Source organism: Phocoena phocoena, chromosome 2, assembly GCF_963924675.1.
Source record: "Phocoena phocoena chromosome 2, mPhoPho1.1, whole genome shotgun sequence".
NCBI classification, from domain to species: Eukaryota; Metazoa; Chordata; class Mammalia; order Artiodactyla; family Phocoenidae; genus Phocoena; species Phocoena phocoena.
In genome coordinates this window covers 167,701,069-167,723,813 of record NC_089220.1, presented here as the reverse complement: position 1 = coordinate 167,723,813, position 22,745 = coordinate 167,701,069, and the positions used below count along the sequence as shown (strand labels likewise).

General features: G+C 40.5%; 1 protein-coding gene across 1 annotated transcript in view; it reads right to left on the bottom strand.

Annotated features, from left to right (window-relative positions):
- Window positions 1-22,745, bottom strand: part of MYO3A (myosin IIIA) — a 170,787-nt gene that overhangs the window by 24,415 nt on the left and 123,627 nt on the right. Inside the window, exons 24-29 of the mRNA XM_065871798.1 lie at window positions 21,719-21,924; window positions 15,617-15,728; window positions 12,656-12,818; window positions 10,933-11,056; window positions 8,111-9,023; window positions 6,200-6,344 (exon numbers count right to left, since the gene is read on the bottom strand). Coding sequence (XP_065727870.1) covers window positions 6,200-6,344; window positions 8,111-9,023; window positions 10,933-11,056; window positions 12,656-12,818; window positions 15,617-15,728; window positions 21,719-21,924 — 1,663 coding nt within the window. The remainder of the gene's footprint in view (window positions 1-6,199; window positions 6,345-8,110; window positions 9,024-10,932; window positions 11,057-12,655; window positions 12,819-15,616; window positions 15,729-21,718; window positions 21,925-22,745) is intronic.

Below are 22,745 nucleotides of genomic sequence, written 5' to 3'. Positions count from 1 at the left end.
TCCTATCAATTTCAATTTATAATGATTATTATCAAAACAAAGATATAAAACAAGCAGTTCGTGTACTTACCTAATTTTATTTTTAAACTTCTTAATTAGTTCCTCAGTTTTCACTTGGCCATTACTTTACTTTCGACACTTTCCCACATTAAAAAATATGTCTCACAGAGAGAGAACCTTATAAAATAAGGTTACAGCTTGTTAAAATAAAGTTGAAAACTTCATTATTCTCATTATCCACATTTTCTAGGGCTTACTTTTTTTGTTTGTTTAATCTTTTATTATAGAAAATTTCAAACATTCACAAGAGTAGAAAAGGACAGAATAGCAGAATGAACCTCCCTGTCTGCACACATCACTCAATGCCAACAGGTATCCAGCCCAGGCCGATTCTGTGCTCCTTTTCTCTTAATCTGTCTTTAAATCAAGCTGAACCACCAGATAACCATACATTCAAGATATATTACTGGCCCCTTCACTGTTTTCACCACACGACCATTAGGCATGATTATAACTTAGAATATCCTGGTGAATTTTCAAAGTGACCTCTAGAAAAAATTTGCTTTTGTACTTTTTTTTTTTTTTTAATAGATCTTCATTGGAGCATAATTGCTCCATAGTACCATGTTATTTCTGTTGTACACCAAAGTGAACCAGCCATATGCACACATATGTCCCCATGTCCCCTCCCTCTTGAGCCTCCCTTCCACCCTCCCTATCTCAGCCCTCTAGGTCTAGGGCTTTCCTCAGAATAGGTAAGAAGCTTTCCCAGGTCACTTTACGTAATCCAGCTAAGGCTGATTGAGTTGTTATAACGAAGTTGGGCGTAGCAATTATTTGAAGATGCCCGTAGATTTTTGAGAAGCATGAGATAAGGAAAGTTTCAGGTGACTATTAGGCTTACTTTAGTGACATAGTTATTTGTAAACTAGCTTGATTTGGTCTTCCAAGTGAAATTCTTCCTGGGGAGGTATGGTTTGCCAGGAAGGTCAGTGCTGCAGCGGTGGCCTGTTGAACCCCGGCTGGCAGGTTCCACAGCGTATCGGCTAAATGTGCCTCTGCAGGGGCTGGCAGCTGCCTGCACGGCGAGGTTCCAAATTGTGGGCTTAGCGATTCTGATGATCCAGGGAGACAGGACCTCTGTACAGTAGGCCTTCTACAATGTAAGGCCTTCCCTGACCAGAAGTTTAAAAGCGTACAACATACAGAAGCAAATAAACATTTAAAGAATGTAATGTGACATTTTTTTTGTTTTAATAAAAACAAAACTTTTAAATCTTTGCTCCACTGCCCACTGTACTTTGCTCCACATATAATTCTTGGAGGAAATGAAACAGCTTTCCAGCCAATTAATAAGCCATTATTAAATGTCTACAGTGTGATGAATAAGTGTGCTAGGGTAACAGAAAAATGAATATATAGTACATGGCATGGTCCTGCTGGCAAGGGTTGAAAATCTGACTGAGGAAGACAAAACCAATCTACATGAAATAACTTGAGGATAAGTAAACATGGACCGTGGTACTGATAATCTACTCCCTCCTATAAGTGCATCTGAATACCTGTGTGGGGTTTGTGATGTCTGAAGGTATGTAAGTATGACTGGGAAAATCACTAGAATTGGAGGAAAAGGGAACAGGTGGTGGAAATTCTTGGTTTAAATGTGGTCAGAAGACTGGCAAACCCAGGCTGGTTTACAGAGAAATTTAGGATGGAGTTTGATTTTCCTGAGGTAAATAAGCACATCCAAAGGTACCATAATGAAGCTAGATCCCTTGCAGGGATTAAATATTGACCAAGCAATATCTGGCCCAATTTGTGACCTCAGTTTGAATTCTTTGAACTATATTTACTGTGAACTTTTATAAACTATTCAAGAAATTTTTTAAAAAGCTGCCTAGATCATTAAAATATCTGAACACAGACTACACCTAATAACAAAACCCGGCAGATATCGGAGGGTGAATCTCCCAGAAGTGGCACAGTGATTATCAGCATCCGCCTTTCCCTTTGTGTCTATTCACAAACGTTAGGGGAAGTTGTAAGTAACTGTTAACATATAGGAGATTCAATGGATATTTTATAGTTCTCTCCCCACTTGCTCTGTCAGCTTCATCCTGCATAACATCTTTAAAACCCTCTTCCTGTGGCTTCTGAAGTACTGGGCTCCCTGGGCTCCCACCTCTCTGGTTGGTCCTCTTTGCTGGGTCCTCTCTACCTGACCCGTACATGTCTAGACTCACGCTCTGGTTCTCTTCTCTTCTCACCGTAGGTGGATTTCCTGGACGATCTCATCTACTCAACGGCTTCAGTCACCATGCACGCGTCCACCCGCCTGGCAGGTCATCTACCGACTAACCTTTGCTTAAGACTGTTGACTGTCTCAGCCACCACTTCATCTGGGTTAAGTGGTCACAATGTACAACAGTTCAGATGTACAAAAATGTCACTTGATCTTCCTAAAACTCGACTTAATTCCTCCCTCTTAGTGCTCATTTCGATTTTCTAGCATGACGTTACTGTTAACGAATCCTAGTTAAACTCAGTTGCTTTCCATTTTCTTAGTGTCTTCTGAGAAAACTTAAGTGATTCTGGGTTTCTGTTTTCTCCCCGGGCCACTGCATCTCCCAGTGTCCTCCCTTCCTACTTGGTTCTGGGTTGTCAGTTCTGCCCAGACCCCTCTGTGTCTTCAGGCCACTTCAGGCCCTCTCTCAGGCACTTCCTCTGCTACTCTCAGGGACAGGGGAAAATTCAGATGTTGGCCAGGCTGGCCTTCATTAAAGAATGAAGTGAACTATTTTGACTTTCTAGTAAAGTTCTGCTGCTTTTAGGCCTTTTCAAAGTCCCCGACAAAGCAATCTTGAGAAAGAAGAAGAGTGGAGCTAAATATTTTAAGCTAAATAAAAAGCTTCCTGATTTTAAGCTAAATAAAAAGCTAAAGTAATCAAAACAGTACGGTACTGGCATTAAAACAGGCACATAAATCAATGGCACAGAATAGAGAGCCCAGAAATGAACCCAAGTATATATGGTCAACTAATTTTGACAAGGGCATCAAGAATACATAATGGGGAAAGAATAAATAGCACTGGGAAAACTGGATATCCACATGCAAAAGAATGAAATTGGAGTCATCTTACACCATACAAGAAAATCAGCTCTAAATGGATTAAAGGCTTAAACGTAAGACCTGAAACCATAAAAATCCTAGAAGAAAACATAGGGGAAAACCTTCTTGACGTTGGCCTTGCTAGTAATATTTTGGATATGATACCAAAAGCTCAGGCAATAAAAGCAAAAATCAACAAGTGGGACTACATCAAACTAAAAAGCTTCTGCACAGCAAAGGAAACCATCAACAAGATATAATAGGCAACCTACAGAATAGGGAAAATATTTGCAAACCACATATTGGATATATTTCAGACAATATCCAAATAACCAAAATAAGGAACTCATGCAACTGAACAGCCAAACACACACACACACACACACACACACCAAGCGACCAGATTAAAAAATTGGCAAACAACCTGAATTGACATTTTTCCAAAGAAGACATGCAAATGGCCAACAGTATATGAAAGAGTGCTTTCATACAAATCAAAATCTCAATGAGATATCGCCTCACAGGTATCAGGATGTCTATTATCAAAGAGACAAGAGAAACAAATGCTGGCGAGAGGATGTGGAGAAAAGAGAACCCTTGTACACCTTTGGTGAGAAGGTGCATTGGTTCAGTCATTATGGAGAAGAATATGGAGATTCCTGAAAAAACTAAAAATACAGCTACCATATGATCCAGCAATCTCTCTTCTGGGTATATATCCCCCCAAAATGAAATCAGTACCTTACATGATACGTTTATGTTCACTGTTACATTATTCACAATAGCCAAGATAGGGAAAACAACCTAAGTGTCCAGCAACAGATGAGTGAACAAAGGAGATGTGATACACACACACACACACACACACAGAGGAATATTATTCAGCCTTAAAGAAGATCCTGCCATTTGGGACAACATGGATTAACCTGGAGGACATTACGCTGAGTGAAATAAGCCAGGTGCAGAAAGAAGAAAAACCTCATGGTCTCACTTATGCGTGGAATCTAAAAAAGTCAAACACTAGAAGCAGAGAGCAGAATGGTGGTTACCAGGGGCAGGGAGGCGGGGGAAACAGGGAGATGTTAGTCAAAGGGGACAGAGTTGCAGGTGTGCAGGATGAATAAGTCTAGAGATCCAATGTACAGTGTACAGTGACTACAGGTAATAATATGGTACCGAATCCTGGGAATGTGCTAGGAGAGTGGATTCCAGGTGCTCTCATCACACACATGCCAAAAAAGGCAACTATGTGTGAAGAAGATATGTTAATTAGCTTGACTGCAGTCATACTTCGCCATGTATGTGGGCCTCCAATCACCACGCTGTGCACCTTAAAGCGTTTTCAGTAAACACACATACACGACACACGACACACACACACCTCCCTGGATGGTCAGAAGTGCAGGTCGTGGCAAAACACTGGCGGCCTCCACTCCCCTCCAGGAAGCGTCCGCGGCACCCCTCCCCCCCCTGCTTCCTGCTGAGCCCTGGGCGGAGCTGCTTACCCGGAAGCTCCCTCCAGCACCTCACTGCCCCGCCTTCACCAGGGCCTCTGCGCACGCAGCCACGAGGGAGGCTGAAGCCCCTGAGCCCCTCTCTGCTCTGCCGGTCAGCAGGCCTCTGGGCAGGGGGCATCGGTGGCATTCAAACTAATGGGCCTCCGGACTCTGACTTGCCAAGCTGCTTCTTCACGTCACGAGGTCTGGGCCAGGGCCTGGGAGCAGCAGGGCTGGGAAGGGTGGACACTTCGTGGCAGTGTTTTTTGTTGTTGCTGTTTTTAAAGCTTCACACAAGTCTTGAAAACAATGTGGCAGGATAACTGATTGAAACATTAAACTATTTTTCCTTCTTCCCATATCAGACAAATAGCCGAGCTCATCTTAGTCCTTCCCTGCCTAAGGGACTTCCAGGGAAGTTGCCTGAGGTTAGCAGCGGTCCTGCCTTTGGTAACAGCCAAACTCACTGCAGAGGTGGGGCCTGGTGCCCTGAGCGGGCGAGGGCCTCCGAGAAATAAGGACCAAAGGAAAATAAATGCAGATTCTCCCAGACAGGGCCCAGCAGGGCCACGGGTGGCCGCCCCTGGGGAGGTGGTAAGGCTGCAGGGAGGAGGGCTACTGGGAGCGTGTGCGAACCTGGTAAGACTCCTGACACACCCGCTTCCCAGCATCTCCTGCGCGAATGGGAGCAGCAGAGCCTCGCGACTTGTAGAGATCGTGAGGCCAGCTAGGAGATGAGGGTCACAGCAGTACCTGTGGGCAACTAACTAGTGACTACAGGCTTTACCTGATCCTTTGGTGGCTATATAAGGCCCCGGGGCCCTTGCACAGCCCTGGGGAAGGGGAGGTCTGATAATTCCTGAGTCTGAATTCGCCACCAGTTTAGTGAATGTGGGCAGACAGTGACTTAGGCTGATAAGAAGAAAATTTAATAGTGCATCTGGGTTTGTGCATCTGAAAGGAGATTTGCACCTTCTACTTAACATACAGATTTTGACAGAAGGAACAGATATATTTCACTTGTTTGCTCCCGCTTATCCAAACTGCACCCTGCTCCCCAACCTCCCCCAACTCCATCCCTTTCTACTCCCTTTTGGCGTCATATGCCAAGTTCTAGTTAAAGTGTATATAAAGGGAAAAAAGAAAAGAAAAAGAAAAGAAGAGGAGCGCTTCCCTGATGGCGCAGTGGTTGAGAGTCCGCCTGCCGATGCAGGGGACACGGGTTTGTGCCCCGGTCCGGGAAGATCCCACATGTCGCGGAGCAGCTGGGCCCCTGAGCCATGGCCGCTGAACCTGCGCGTCCGGAGCCTGTGCTCCGCGACGGGAGAGGCCACAACAGTGAGAGGCCCGCATACCGCAAAAAAAAAAAAAGAAAAGAAAAGAAGAGGAGAATGAAATCAAAAAAGGTAGGGGGTATGTGGAACATTCTGGAAAAGTGTGTATCTACTTATAAAAAATGAAATAAAATGAAGGCTCTTGCCAAGACAGAACATTGTCACCTCAAATCTGCTATAGAATAAAGGTGGGCAACTAATAAACAAAGTATCTGGCTTTGCCTGTCCCTTCGGGAAGTTCCAACTCTACCCATCTTTACCTGAGATGCACTGCTGAGAAGAAACTCGTCTAGTAATTGGCTTATAAGGATAGACACCCAGATAAAGAGGCTTCAGTTGCTGTGACAAAATCATTTCATTCAGTTTTTTCTGCAGAATGAAATATTCTTCAGATAGCTTTGTTATCTAAAAAGAAGGTCACATATCAGATTAAATCAAGGTAGAGAATTCAGTGAGCTCCAAGGTACACTGGGGTCTGGTCAATTCCTGAACCGCTCCCCCTGGGGCTCTCATGTACTTCTTCTCCAGGGCTCACCCTGACCCCGTACCAAGGTCGGACAAAGTCCTCACTTGACAAAACCTCCCCCTTTGCGCTACTTGCCCATCTCACATCTTCCATTCAAAACTGTCCAACACATGACCCTCCAGAAGCACTCTCTCCTGGTAACTCCCGCCCAGGGCCCCTAAGATCTGGCTTCCATCCTTAGCGTTCTGCTGCCGCGGCTCTTCTGCTTTGACCCTGAGGAGCCCCTCTGCTGGCTGGGACTGTGTGGACCTCCCTCCTTTCCTGTCCAGGCTTCTTCGCCTGACTTCAGCACTACCCTCTCTCTTCTGGTTCCTCTTTCCATCCTGGCCCCTCTGCCTCTACCTTGTCTGTTAACACGGCTGCCCTGCAAGGTTGAAGGTGGGGCTCCTGCTCTTCTGCCTCTAGCTCTGCTCCCGGGGAGTACTGAATCCACTCCCACGGTGGTTTTGCCAGCTGTAGGTGGATGCCAGGCGATTCTACATCTCCTGAATGTGGCAGTTGCTTGGCAGGTCAGGGTCCTAATCTCTGCTTTGGTCTTTAGAGTGAGCAGATTTATCACAAGGAAGGGAAGGACTGCCTGTATATTAAACTCAATATTTCCGCGTGCTTAAAAAAAAAGTAGAACAGGAAGGGACTAAATAAAACAATGGCAGATCTATGACCAGCTAGGGGTTGGAGATGTTTGGGCCACACTCGTAACAGTCAGGGGGTGTCCAAGGGCAGTTATTGTGTTTCTTGGGAGCTTAGCCACCGTCAGACAAAAGGCAGAGTTTAGAGACTCAACAGTAATAGGTGATCCTTCTTTGAACCCATTATGACATTTCTTCTATGATTTCAAACACTATTGACTACCCTGATAATACATATTCATTTATAATATGCATTTTAGAGGCCACCTAGTGAAAATCCTTCACTTTACACAGGACAAAATAAGGGTGCTGACACATAAAGTGATTTTCTCAAGGTCAAACACCTAGAAAGAGAGAAAGAGCCAGAGTGGGGCAGGGACAGGGGCCTGTGATCTCTCCATAGCACTAATTTATCAGAGTTCCATGTACACCTGGGAGAAGCCCTAAAGCCGACTGCCCCTTCTAGAAACAGCTGAAACACGCCTACCAATAGCACGAGATATTCTCCAAGAGGGAATTTTCCTTTGTGGCTTTTCTTGATGGTTCCTCATGGCCATGACGGAACATATAGACTGTCATCTTCATTGCATATATGCTCAGTAATGCTACCATCTGATTCTGATACCTAATTATGTCTTCTCAAAATTTGGGGTACAGAAAGCATAGACTTTAAGAGGATTTTGAAAACTTTTTTTTTCAGCTATAATGGAAGATCTCAGATACATGGAAATTTGCACTGTCAAATGCCAGCGTTTTAGTAGGCTGTATAAACCAATGACTAGTCTCCTTATTACACAAGATTTCCACCGCATTTTATACTATTTTTATCATAGAAATTTGTTTACAAAATTTATGGCTATTCAAATGGCACTGTCCCTGAGATGTTTTATTGAAAAGGTTTGCAATCTCATCAAAACAGATCAAACAATATATCAGTTATCAACTGTCTGTTTAACTCGGTTATCGTGGAGTTCCCAGAGATCTGTACTAGTAAACAAATCTGTTCGTTTACATACCTGTTTTGAAAAAATTGCCAGATCACATGCTTCTTTTTCTGAAATTGCTTTTGAATCTCTATCACTCTTCATCCTGATGTTACAGTATTCCTCAAATTTTGCGGGATGGGAATACAAAGTGTGAGTATTTCTTGCTACTTCCGTTGGTGTTGCAACCGCTTTTTGATTTTTAAAAGAAGACATCCTGTCCTTCCTTAACTGCTGCCCCCTCTTGTAGCCCCGGTATTTGCTCTGAATGAACACCGCTGCTTTGTCTTCTTTTTCCTGGGCTTGCATTGCCGGTTCGATTTGCCTCTCTTGGACCATCCCATGCCTCACAGGGTTCCTCTGATGACTGCATACTGGGGCATTCTGGGTGACCACGGACATCTTCTTTTCTTTTTCCTTGCTATTTGCATCTTGGCAAACCGACCTGTGGCTAAGACTAGGTTCTAAAGTTTTTTTAAAAGAAGGCTGCTTAGGAGCTGAGGTCTCCTGTGCTAACCAAAGTCCTGGGTAGCTTGGCCTTTCTGATATGGCCTTCCTTTCTAGATATGCTGCTTTTGAGTCTTCGAAATTCCTTTCCTCTGTGTAGCACTGATAATAATTCTGGACCACAGTGTCCTCCTTTTCCATTTTCCTTATCTTACTATTTTCTTCCAAGTCTTTCATATACTTCTTATTGGTGTTTACTTCTGCCCAAGGGTCCCCCACCAGATACAATTCTTGCTTAGCCTCTTCCTCATACACATTGTTCATTTTTTTCGGGGTCTGATATCCTCTGTTGTTACTTTCCATAGCATTCGTGGATTCCCCCTCAGCTTTGAAAGTAGAAGTCTTCACTACAGATGTATTCCCCTTGTTATTTGGAGCTGGAATGACTGTTTCATTAGTAGAGACTGCATTCTCTGTCTGTTTCTTCACAAAAGATTCCCTGTGTAAAATATATTGCATCGGAATATATGATACTAAACTAGAGTTTATTACCTTGTTTGGCAATAGCACATGTTATATTATGTTGGGAGAAAAGCAAAAGGGACAAAGAAGCTCAAAATAAAAACTTATCAAGTCACAATAATTGAGTATTTCCCCCAAAATGTCCTCTCTAGTGACAACTGTGATGGCTACTCAAATAATGAGAAAACTAGCTTCAAATTAGAGTGAGAAATATCCTAGCATAATTTCACTTACTGAGGTATCAAAATCCTAGGTATTTAATCACTTCAAGATATGTCCTTTTCCAAGAAATTATCTTTTTTGCTTCGTTCAGGATTGTATTTCTTCCAAAAGTAGCAGAGGGTACAGAGTAGTGCGAAAAGATGATTATAGTACATTTATTACATCAAGAAGACAAGGAAAAAAACACATTTTCCTCTTTCATAATGTTCTGTGATAGCCATCATTTGTTAGTATTTGTCACAATTCTGAAAGATTTGAGAAGAGCTAAAATAATAAAAAGCTAGATGTAGGAACAAACATAATGTTGGGTGTTCAGTTAGTGAGGGCATACACTTAAAAACACGCTCATCGAGTCCCTAGATTATTAAAACGTATTGTAACTCAGCAGAAACCTTTGAATCTCTTGGTAGCCTTTTGTTTCTTTAAGAAGTCATTTTGCTTTTTAGAGACATGAAAAACGTTGGTTACTTAGTTTTACATTTTATTAAAGTGTCATGTTCTCTTGTAAACTAGCAATTTTATATACAATGGTGAAAAACCACTGGCTGTTAAATTTGTTTCAGCTTCAAGACATTAAGATTAAATAGGAAATTAAAAAAAAAAAAAAGATATGTCCTTTTCCAAACAAAGTACCTACAGTAAGGAGATGGGGAAACTATATCTACATTTGAGACCAGTAAGTAAGCAGGGTATGTTCACTAGGTTGCGTGCTGTACTTTGATAAGCTCTAAGTCTACGGATCACAGAAAATATCTTACAAAATTCAAGGAAAAGCAGTGTCCCTGCTATCGTTCATGATCTTGTTCATGATACGTTGGCCAAAATTTCACAGTTGTTCCTTTATTAATACCCTTTTGAAAGGACAGTTGGAATGATTTCCCCTTAACTTGAAGATAAGATCTTCTTTGAGGAGGAATGTGTGGTCATCTGAGTGAAATGACAACAAACTCTCAAATAGGATAAAGAACACAAAAGTGGCCACGGGGTGTCGCTGACATTTGATGCATCACTGTCAGGAACCTGGTTAGGTATGAGAAAGACTGTGGACTTTTATTTGTTTAATTTTTATTGGAATATAATTGCTTTACAATGTTGTGTTAGTTTCTACTGTACAGCAAAGTGAATCAGCTATATATATATATATATATATATATATATATATATATATATATCCCCTGGTTTTTTGGATTTCCTTCCCATTTAGGTCACCACAGAGCACTGAGTAGAGTTCCCTGTGCTCTGTGCTATACAGCAGGTTCTCATTAGTTATCTATTTCATACATAGTAGGGTATATATATCAATCCCATTCTCCCAATTCATCCTACCCCTCCTTCCCCCCTTGGTATCCATAAGTTTGTTCTCTACATCTGTGTCTCTATTTCTGCTTTGCAAATAAGTTCACTGTACCATTTTTCTAGGTTCCACATATAAGCAATATTATATGATACTTGTTTTTTTCTTTCTGACTTACTTCACTCTGTCTGACAGCCTCTAGGTCTATCCACATCTCTGCAAATGGCACTATTTCATTCCTTTTTATGGCTGAGAAATATTACATTGTATATGTGTACCACATCTTGTTCATTGTGGACTTTATTCTGTGACTTTCCAGATGTGAAAAATCTATACTGTCAAGATGGCATAAGAATGAACATTATTTTACCTTTTATTTTCAAAGTTTTTCTTGTAGTCAAATTCCTGATCTTGAGTCTGAATGGCTTTTACCGCTGTGTTTTTCGTGTTAACAATTTCTTTCCTTTGTTTCCTGGCTAGATGTCCTCTTGCAGCTGAAACATATAAGGCCCAGAGCAGTGTTAATTATAATAAATAAAAAGCATTACTTCAATGGGTAGAAACAAATGGCTTTTCACCATCAGTGCCAAAGAGGAAAATGAAATTAAAGATTCCAAATAGAACAGGTTCGAAAAAATATGGGACTCATTTAGAAGACTCTTCCAGACGACAAGCTTTAGCAAGAAAATAACTGAAGTAACTTTCGTATTAAGGGGAGTATTAAGATGAAACCAGAATGATAGAGATGAGCTAAGTTGATGAAAAAGACAACGTGTACTCACCATTTGCTTAAAATCTGCTAATGCTTATGTTTCTTTTATTTCTGCTATGTTCAGCTATTCATGGGAGAAAACCCCTATTATCTAAGTATATGGTTTGAACCTTTTGGCCAATTATTCTTGGAGCCAGATATATTTCAGAATTCAGACTTAAACTTTTTAAAAAAAATTTTTAGAAAAGTAATTTGGAACAAATAACATATATTCTGTAAAATTCCCCATGGTAAATCAGCATTCCATAGTCAAACACATGAATATTTCTCCAGAAAAACATACAATTCTTACCAAGTGGGATGAATAAAGGACTGTGAATATTAGGTCATGTTTCACTTCCAAATGAGTTACGGAAAACCTCTTTTTTCAGTGTTTTATGAAGTTTGGAATTGTGGATAAAGAATTAAATCCCAAATTGCAGGGTTTGCATTTTTGATGTCCCAGTGAGAAGTGAAGGGCTTAAAATTCCAAAAGATGATGATGAGCTCTTATGGACTGACGGATTGGAACTGGACCTTGAACTGAATCTTTTGAATGTCAGTCAGCTACTCTGCCCACCACATCAGTGTTCTTCAGAATGTAGCTTGCAAATAAATAGTGGATCAGAAAATCGATTTAGTGGGCCAAATCTAACAACTAGAAATTAAATGGAATAAACCAGAATAGAAAAGTATCAGAATGCAGTGCTTGTAGTATGTGTGTATATCGGGTTACAGAGTAAAATACATTGTTTGTTATGGGTATCTAGTCAAAAGTTTTTGAAAGATATTGTATTAAGCCATGCTGTGTTCTAAATTTAGCTTTTTATAGAAAAATGGAAAGTGAAATCCAAAGTCTATTAATACATTTAATAAAAACTTGTGAAATATGATTATAAATATTATTTCCCTACAGTTAACAGAAAGAAATGGATGCCCTTTAGCAGAGTGAGATTTCATTAAGTTGTCAAAAATTATGGCAAGTGTAACCTTTGGAATAAAGTAGGGAAAATGTTACTGCCCAATGGGTTATAGTAATATGATTCTTGAGATCTAAAATTAATTCAGTCACTTGCTGTATCTTGCACAATACGTCAACTGTGTTTCATTGTGACAGAAAATTTGAAAATTATTTTCTTTAAAACAAAACATTTATTCAGATATTAAAAGTGTCAGTCACTACATCATTCAGATTTAGCATAGGGACAGTATCAAGGTAACAGAGTTTGGAATTAAACACAAAAGCTACATAAGAATTGGAGGTAAGTAAGATTTGATTTCATGCACACATCTAAACACAGCATTATGTTCTGTTACACAGTGAGATGGTCTGAGTGATTACCTGACTGTATTATTATAGCGCTCTCTTTCCTTTTCTTCTGTATTTTTTGGTATCTTCTTGAACCCAAGAATCCTCTGACACAGGCTTGAATCAAAATAAGCTTGTCGATGGCTTCCTTTCGCATTAAATTTAACTGTTCCACATGATAATACTTAAGGAACACCTTAAAAGAATTAAAATAAAACACAAATAAAACTACGGCGTGCAGGTGTGAAACAGTCATGTGCTATGCTCTGAAGACTAGATTACATTCTAAACATTTTTCTATTTTGGAAATCACTATCTTTTGCTTCTTTGGCTTGGATGTTGCTATCACATTATAGATTTTTATGATTGAAGAAAACCCCTCTTTGAGAAGGAATATAGTTTAACAACCATACTGTTTATTTGCAACAGGTACCTAGGTTTTGTTGGATAGGCCAATATAAGTGGAGGATACCAAGCTCTTTTATCAAAGTTTTAGCATCAGATACTCTGGGCAAAGTTAATTTTTTATGATTTTTCAAAGAAGAGATAATTAAACTTCCCAAACTTAAAAATCTTACAAATCTATTTGTAAGAGAGAGGACAATTATAGCTAGAGGAGTTCATTCACCAAATGTTTACTGAGACCTATTCTATGTACTTATCTGCTGGAACACAAAGGTGAACAAACCAGGGGCACTGCCCTGCAGGGGCTCACAGTTTTGTCAGTGGATAGAGCAAGGCAGAGAGAGGGTCCCATGCAGAATGAACAACTTTCTCACCGGACCCAGCAGCCACTGTGAAGATAGGAGGGCTGGTTTTTGATGATTCTAAAATCAAAATGAATTGGAGCAACAGGGGAGCCTGAAGGCTCGGAGCTGTTCTCAACTAAGAGTTTTCAACCACTGCCAGGAAACAGGAAGGTATGTTTTTTTTCTTTTAATGGCTAAATTTACTAATGAAAGTCACCTCAAAGAGAGTTTATGGAATCCACTAAGAAGTCACTTGAATTCAAATTTAAGAGCTGAGTCATGAGACCTGGTAACCCTGACTGTAGAATTCTCTCAGCACTTAGAAGCCTGGCACCAAGGGCCAACGGTTAAGCATCACAGGTTTTGATTGAATTTAGTTTTAATTTCTACAGGACTCTAGATGCTAATATATTTAGTCTATTCTACTGCCGACAATTCATTTAAAATTCAATCTATCTAAAAAGGTCATCTTTTTTTTTTGCACAGCATTCGGAATGTTCTTATATTGAATACTTTTATCCATCTTAATGAGTTGGAAAAGGTGAAGTGGAAAAATACAAATAGCTTTAAAATGCTGCTTAAATATCCTGCAAAACTGGAACTGCAAAGGGCCTTTTTACCAGTTAAAACTCCATTTGAAGTTAGGCCTGTGTTTCAGCCCATAAATCATGAGATGTCAGCCTGACAAAATTCACTTTTGTGAGAATCTGAAAGAAAATGGTGTGAATAAAAAACATATCTTTGTAATGCTCAGGAATTCCCCTTACTAAATACTAAAGTAAATATGGATTACTGAATATGTAGGACACTCCATATAAGATAAACACTTTGAAAATTTCCTTAAATTGTTACAGGCCTAACTTTTCTTTTTTTAAACTAATTTTTATTGGAGTATCGTTGATTTACAATGTTGTGTTAGTTTATGCTATACAGCAAAGTGAATCAGTTATGAGAAAGACAAATATCATATGACATTGTTTATATGTGGAATCTAAAAAAAATGGTACAAACGAACTTATTTACAAAACAGAAATAGAGTCACAGATGTGGAAAACAAACATCATTACTGAGGGGGAAATCGGCGGCGGGGGTGGGGATAAATTGGGAGATAGGAAGTGACATATACACACTACTCTATAAAAAAGAGGTAATCAACAGGCCTAACTTTTCATCTGAACATATGAAGATTCTGTCCCACACTTCCCACAGCTAATATAGATTTCTTGGCAAGTGCGGCATGTCAGTCTACGTCTATGGAAGAGCTGAAAGCAGTTACTCTTGAGTGGTCAATCTGAGTACTTCTTTGCCTTAGCTTGATTTTCTTCTCCATCCTCCCCCAGTGATACATTTAGTGCACTCCCAGGACCTGGTCCTGTTTATCTCCTTATCCCCATCTTGTTTGTAATGCTCTGAGGATATCTGAGAAGTAAATGCATCCTTTCTCCAAGAAGCCACCTATCTTACTTCCATATTCAAAACAGGTTATGATTTTGTACTTCAGTCTTTAAGGCAGGGGTCCCTGACCCCCAGGAGGAACCGGGCCGCACAGCAGGAGGGGAGCGGCAGCTGAGCGAGCGGAGTTTCATCTGCCGCTCCCCACTGCTCCCCACCGCTCCCCACCGCTCCCGTTACCGCCTGAGCCATCCTCCCCCCGCCCCCCATCCGTGGAAAAACTGTCTTCCACGAAACCAGTCCCTGGTGCCAAAAACGCTGGGGACCGCTGCTTTAAGGGATTAAATAAGCTAAGATCTCACAGGCTCTCAGATCTGATACATAAACACACCAATATCCAAACACCTATAGTGTGCGTCTAGTAATAACATTTCACTCCGGATAAATTTCAAGTTTACAACAAAAGCAGATTTGAGAATTAGGAAAATAAAGAAAAACAGAATCCTATTGAAATCATTATGATTCTCGACAGCTTTTTGACTATATTTGGTGCTGATAAAATAGAGAAACTATAAAAGTCTGTTTTCTAGACTCATCCATTCCATCTTTTTTTGGATAGCTCTTCAAGATATATTTTTCTTGAATTTCTTAAAAGAAACCTTTACGAGAGCAAAGTGTTTAATTCTGCTGAAGAAGGAAACCGTTATGACTTTATCAATTTTCTTTCCCTATTTTAAGCTAAAGAGTCTATAACATGAAAAGCCATGATATTTTCAATCATTGTAAAATGTGATTCTCAGTACATCCACCATAAGTATGAATTTTTTTCTTGAAAATTATATGAAAACATTACTTTTGTTTTTCCAAGAGCCCAGTTATCAAGACCAGCTTTTTCCAAAATGGTGGCACAGGTGTCAGGGCTCAGTGGAGGTTCTTCACACCACTTGTAACAGAGAACGTGGTACCTTTGAATGGGAGAGAGGGCTGGTTAGTATTTCACAAAAGTTCAAAGTCTCAGGAGCCTGGTGGGCTTCTTAGAACAACTCTGCAGTAAACTGAATTCCAGACTGACTACTTGTGTAATTTGAGCATTGTTTTTCACTTCAGTGATGCTTTTCAACACAACACTAAAACCCCATACAAAACTGTCATTCAAAAAAAAATTAACTGGGTATTTTTTAGAAAGCAACCTTTCTCTGGTCACTAAAAGCAGAAGGACCGCAGTGGCAGAAGCAGAGGGAAAGATTTCATTCATTTTTTTCATCTTCACAAAAACACTGGGAGCTGATCTTCAAATAGGATGAAGGAGTTTAATTCTACACAAACTTCCCGCATTACAGCAACAGTTGAGGGGAGGAAGTGAGTAAGGGCTTAATGCAGGAGGGAAATGAGAGAGGAGGAGATACTGCCCATCCGCCTGTGTTCTAGATGTCATCTCTTCCTGCCCCTCCTCCTCTTTTCTTCTGTGTATTTTCAATCCCCTTTCTCTCTCCAGCCTCCTCACACTTAGCGCAAAGCAATCCCCCTGAGTGCCTCTCCTCTGAAATGCTTTCATATCCCCCACCAGCTTTGTGGACAAACAGAAAGATGGTTTAGGATAACTGTCTCCAGTTCCCTACTTCCCATCACTCCTCCGCTCCTGGGATCTTATTTAATCACATACGATCTTCTAGTGATGAAGCCTTTGCCGGTTGTTTTCCATCCTAATCCTAAGTGTTCCTTCTGTAGTTCTCCGTCTTGAGAGAGTGTCCCTGAGATTCCCAGCCCACCCTGCCCCTCCCCCGTTTCTCCTCCTCCTTTTCAGTCTCCTCGACATGCCTCCTCGACTTGCTGCTTAAATGCTAGGGCTCTACAGTGCTCTGTTTCTTTCTAAGCTCTCTCCACACGTCACGTCTACATGCACGACTCTGACTGTTCCCTGTATGTGATGATTGCTCTACATACATCCTCAGCCCTATTTCCATAAACTGGGAACACATTACTTCTGACTGCCTACCCTACATCCCCACCTGCTTATCCCACAGACACTCCAGACTCAGCAAAATGCATCACCTTTTCCTTCTTGTCTCTGTGAATGATGTCACCCCTTCTTAAAGTACTAAAGCTAGAAATCTGTGTGTCATCCTAGATTCTTTCCTATTCTTCACTCGGTGTATCCAACACGCTTAGAAGCCTCTCTGAAATCCCTGTCTTTTTCTCTAGTCCTACTGCCCTTACCTTAAACCACCTCCCTACTGGCTATGTGCGTCTTCACGCCCTCCTCCCCGCTTCCTAGCCGATGTCCACAGCCCTGTCTGAATTATCTTAATAAAATGAAAATCCGATCAAGTCCTTTCCTGACTTGAAAGTGTCCGAGAATCTCCCAAGTTCTAAGCTGGGACGGCAAAAGCAGGTGCTTTCAAAGGCTGGGCAGGCCACATGAATATGTGAGCCGGGAAGCGTGACAATGTGGGAAATGCAGAAGTCACACCTGCTGAAAGGCAGTCTTTAAAACTGGTTGCCACGCATGATGATGAGTCTGCATGCTCCCTCCTGCTCTGCATCCCTGCCCGCCTTGCTAGCCTCACCCTTGGCCATCTTCCACGGACATCTTGAGCTCCAGTCATGAAAGCTATTCACAGTTATGCCAAAGGGCCACATCTGCTCATGGCTCGATGCTTCTGGATGTGTCATCCTCTGTGCCTGTATGTCCTTCCATCCTCACTCCTTGTGCCCTCAAAGAAGACATACTCTTTCAATATTCTAGAAACGCTCTTTAACAAATCTTCAGTGAATAGACCACTGGACTAACATTCTATTTCCCTGTGTAAGACACACCGGCTGATGTCCACTGCACACTTGGGGTGCGTGGGCAGCAGCTCTGCCTAGTGTGCCTGGGCGCTTCTGCTCCCACCAGGGGAGCTGTGTTTGCTGCCAAACCTGTTCATTCACTTGGTGAGGAGTTATTCAAATAAATATCAGATAAACTGATGAAACGTGAGTGAGGAAAGCCAGAGGGCTCTTTCTCGAAAAGTGCATCAAATGCTTTGGTAAGACCTTCTAAAGAAGTACTTATTCTAAAAAAACTATGGGATTAAACATGGATGAAGCCATTACAGAAGTTGGAGCAGAATCATAAGAATCAAGGAATATTTAGCCCTGTGATTATTTCAGGAGTTATCTTTAACTTCTTGCTTCACCTCAAGAAATATGAATGGAAATCATACATAAGGGATTATGCACAGTTTATGTAAGAAAGAGTCAATAAACTCTGATTAGTGGACATTATTCAAAGAAAAAAATAAGCCTATATCAAAAGATTGAAAAATGAATACATGTTGATGTTCTAATATATATATTACTTTTATGATTATCTGCTTTCTCTGAATTTCTACTATAATCTAAGAAGTCTCCCCCTTTTCTCCTCACTCCCCCCCAGCTCTACTTCATGCTCCCAGACCTGCACACTTTTAGTAAAAATATCCACTCTCTTTCATTCGTGTAACAAATACTTATTGAACACCCAGCATGTGCCAGGCACCCTCCTAAGTGCTGGGGACACTGCAGTGAACACGGCAGACCAACACCCCGGCCTCCTGTAGTTTACGTTACATCGTATGATAATGTAGATAATCAGATTCCTATTCCCACAACTAGTCTGGACTGTGAGTTTCTTAACGTCAGAGGTTCTTTTATGAATCTTTGGGTTAAGATCTGAGTTAATCTTTTGTTCAAGGACTGGAACATAGTGGGTCTGCAATTAAATGCTTGTTGAGTGACTCATGGACTGTCTCTGGGACTTGCTGTGGAAATAAACATCTAGGTGCACCAGATGAGCTTATGGAGGAAAGCACCAGACCTGTGCTTTGTTGTGCCTCTTGTTTCAAATCCAACATACTGACTCTGCTTTGCTTTTTGTGGGTTCGCTTCATGGTGTACATTGTGGTATTTTAGACCACAGCACAGTAGGTAGTAAGTAATTCGGGGAGTTTGAGGCTGAGGCAAAAATAATAATGAAAATAATTATAGCTGATGTGTATTGTCGACATTTGGTTCCATCTACAAACTTCATATATGTTACTTCATTTAATGTTTATAAGCACCTATAAAGTAGATATTGATACTATTATCATCATTCTTATTTGCAGATGGGAAGATTAAAGATCGAACGTTACTCAAGTAACGCTGAACAAAGTCACACATTTAGTAAGTGGCAGAAATGGGATTCAAACCTGGGTTTTCTGATTTCAAAGCATGTGTACTTACCTCCTTCACTACACTACTTCCTTCACTAAGTTCTGTTTGTTTTAGAGCTCTGAAAGCCAAACCATTGTGTATAGGTGCCTCGTGGGAAAATGGAGCCAACTTCGGTGGCTTCTTAGTATAAGGGTTCATTTGAAATGACTACAGTAAAAACCCAGCATCTTGTGCAAAGTAAGTTCACGTTATGTGTCTTCCTTTAGGATTACTTCTTTGTCACAAAACAGAAGAGTTTATCTACAACAGAATGGACAAAGGGTCTGATGAATTTTGCATCTTACAAGGAGGGTTGGTCAAAGGCTAAGCCAGACAGAGGAGGGTTATTTAGTCCTATTTACACCTCCACAGGGCCTTTGCAAATTGTCCTGCCTTCCTAAGAGTCTAGCCAATTCGGATGACAGTTTTCAAATTAGTGACAGAGAAAAGGCTTAGCCTTTTATTTCTGGAGCTCCTTAGATTCAGAACAGTTATTCACATGTTCTCCATAAGCTTAGTTTTTTCCCCTCTTCATTTACCATGTAGTAATTTGCTATTCTATAATAGCGTGGGACTCGGAAGCATATTTAAAAATTTATTCTCACCTCTGACCTTCCAAATAAGTTACTTTCAAGTACAACATCATCAAGAAAATCAGCTCAGCTCGTCTACGGGCCATGCTGTAAAACCATAGATAGTTCTGAAACTACTAGTTTAGTCTAGCATTTAAGGCTCTCTCTTCATAACTTTACCTGATCGGTTTGCCCATCTGATCCCATCTTTACAATGTCTGTCACGTCAGTGACACATACTGCTCAGCCAGTCTAATCCAAGTCCCTCTAGTTTTTGGAACACCAACCTGTACACCAAGAAAGCCCCTTCCTGTCTTCTCCATAAACTATGCCCACCATCAGATCCCTGTTTAGCACTCTTTCTTGATATTCTCTCTTATCAGCCTTCTTGGAGGTCATCTTTCTCTTCCCTGAACTCTTACACTATGTACCATCCCTTTCGATCTTGGTATTTATTACCCTGCATTGTTCATTAACCTCTATGTCTGCAGCTCTGAGAATCCTAACTGGACTGTTAACTCTTGAAGATCAAGCAAGCTTTAAAACTCAGTGTCTTCCACAGTACTTAGCACAGTGCCTTGTATATTAAAAAAAGTCACTGAAATTTAAGGGTACTTATATTAAGACTATATTAACGTTACCTATAGTAATTGATAGTTAAGCAAGTTAAAGATGAACTCTTCTCCTAAAAAATGAAAAGTATAATAATAAGGTCAAATTTTAATTTGAAATTTGAAACTCAAGAATGTTTGGGTTACCTGCTTTCATGTACAGAATGGAGAATTTACCTACTGGCCAATAAGAAATTCCATCATTGTTTATTTCTTAAGTTTTGAATATAAAATTGGGTCTGCTCTGTGAGAAGTAAAGTCAATAATTAAACATTGGCTGCACTTCTGAACTCTAAACCTTTAAGTTTTTAAGTCTGTCTTAAACTACTATAGAAGAGTTGCCAATATGAAAGTCACTATATTTATGTAATTTTGCTCTCTGTCATGAAAATGTGGTCGGGTTTTCTTTCTATCAAGGCAGTTCAAATGAATACCTTTCTTTCCTTTCCTAGGTCTCTAAAGAAAAAAAATCAAAAATTACCATGAATTGCTGAAAATCTGCAAAAAGAATTAGAATTCTCATTTCATTTAGAGAGGGTCTTGGTTACCCCAAGTAAAAGAATGTTTGACACAGACAAGACAACGTTTTGTGGTTTTTTTGTGATTGCACAGTTCATTGTGCAATCACAAAACTTTGTTTTATTCTTAATATTACTTTGTACACTCTTTAAAAGAGGCAGAGAATGTTACCTATGGAGATTTCCTCAAATGCTAGGCTTTACCTGAAAATTGTAATACACTTCACTTTTGAAAATTGAAACTTCAAGTTTAATGGCTAAATCATCGAATTGATAAGTATCAGAAACATGGGCATTTCAACCATTAAATATATAAGATATTGAGCCTCTATAGCACCACTAGTGTGTTACTTGATCATATACATTTAATACATAACTTAATTCATTTTACATTAATCTCGAACATTGAGAAGGACTCCTAAAACCTAATTGCTTCTGTGTGTCTTCTAAATCCCCTTTAGAGACTATCTCACTCGATCCTCATAACAACTCTATCAGGCAGTCATGAGGAAAATGAGGTTTCCTGGAGGCCAGGGTTTCTCAGCCTTGACACTGTTAATATCTTAGGCTGGATAATTCATTGTTGGGGGCGGGGAGGTTGTCCTGTGCATTTTAGGATGTTTAGCAGCATCTCTGGTCTCCACACACTAGATGCCATCAGCACCCTGCCCTCCCACCAGTTGTGACAACCGAAAATGTCTCCACACATTAACATGTTTTTTGAGGGTCAAAGCCTCCCCTCATTGGCGATCACTGGTACCGGCCCATGGTCACCCAGCAAGTGGCACAGCTAAGATGAGAACCGGCTCCCCAGAACAGAATCTCAGGCCCCTCTGTCATCCTGTCTCTGACCTGGGTCTCTCAGCTGACAACAGAAATTTCCAGCCCCAGTTAAGAGTTACCTGCTCTTTCGACACACAATCATTTTCATGAACAAAATGCCTCTTTTCTAGAACCCCTGCGTGATTCTCTTTCTGTTTCCTATCATTCTTCTCAAGGATTTTTACTGTACATGGAAACTAAAAAGAAGGCCACATACCGCTTTATAAAGTTGGCAAAAAGTATCCGATGTGAGTATCCCTGCCTTCGAATTCTCGCTGTTTCCAGAATGCCTGTGTAGCGAAGCTGGAGCAGGACTTTCTCTTTGTCGTATTTTCTTGCCTGACGTTCATTGTTTGGTTTGATGCAGCGGACAAAGTGAGGTTGGCCGACCACCATTTTAGATAACAAATCCATCAGAGAATACTATAATATGCAACAAAAATAAAATTCCCAGCGTAGCATTCAGAAACTTATGAGCTCGCAGGTCTTTCTTTTAATTATAAGAATAAAATCTGAAAACTGAGAGTTACACAGTAATTCACAATGAGGGATATATGTGTTAATAAATATTTTCTTGATAGTATATTTTTAAAAATACGTATTTACTCATAAAAATGTAGAGGCAATAACTAGGAACTTAGCTATTAAAAGGTTGCCTGTGAATTCTTTTTTTTGCGGTACGCGGGCCTCTCACTGTGGCGGCCTCTCCCGTTGCGGAGCACAGGCTCCGGACGCGCAGGCTCAGCGGCCATGGCTCACAGGCCCAGCCGCTCTGCGGCATGCGGGATCTTCCCGGACCGGGGCACGAACCCACATCCCCTGCATTGGCAGGCGGACTCTCAACCACTGCACCACCAGGGAAGCCCTTGCCTGTGAATTCTTAAGGCAACTTTAATTAATAGACGAAATTATTTTTGATATAGCTTGTTTGGAAGTAATTATATCCTCTCAGGGAAACTGGCCAAATTACAATATTTAGCACACAATCTGGTTTCCTCGTTATACGATTACTTTCCTTGTCTAGTTCTTTTTTTGTAGAAAGTACGAAAGTAAACACTTTAATCCCTCTCAGTATCATCTCCTAGTTTAAAATAAGGACTGAGAAGTTAATGCATTTTACTATGTAAGACACAGTTATAAAAATAAGCAAATCCACTTAAGTATTCTAATCTGCTCTAGCTTGATAATCTTCTGATTTTAGAAATATTTTAACCACATAGATATGAAAACCGTCTTCTGCAGCA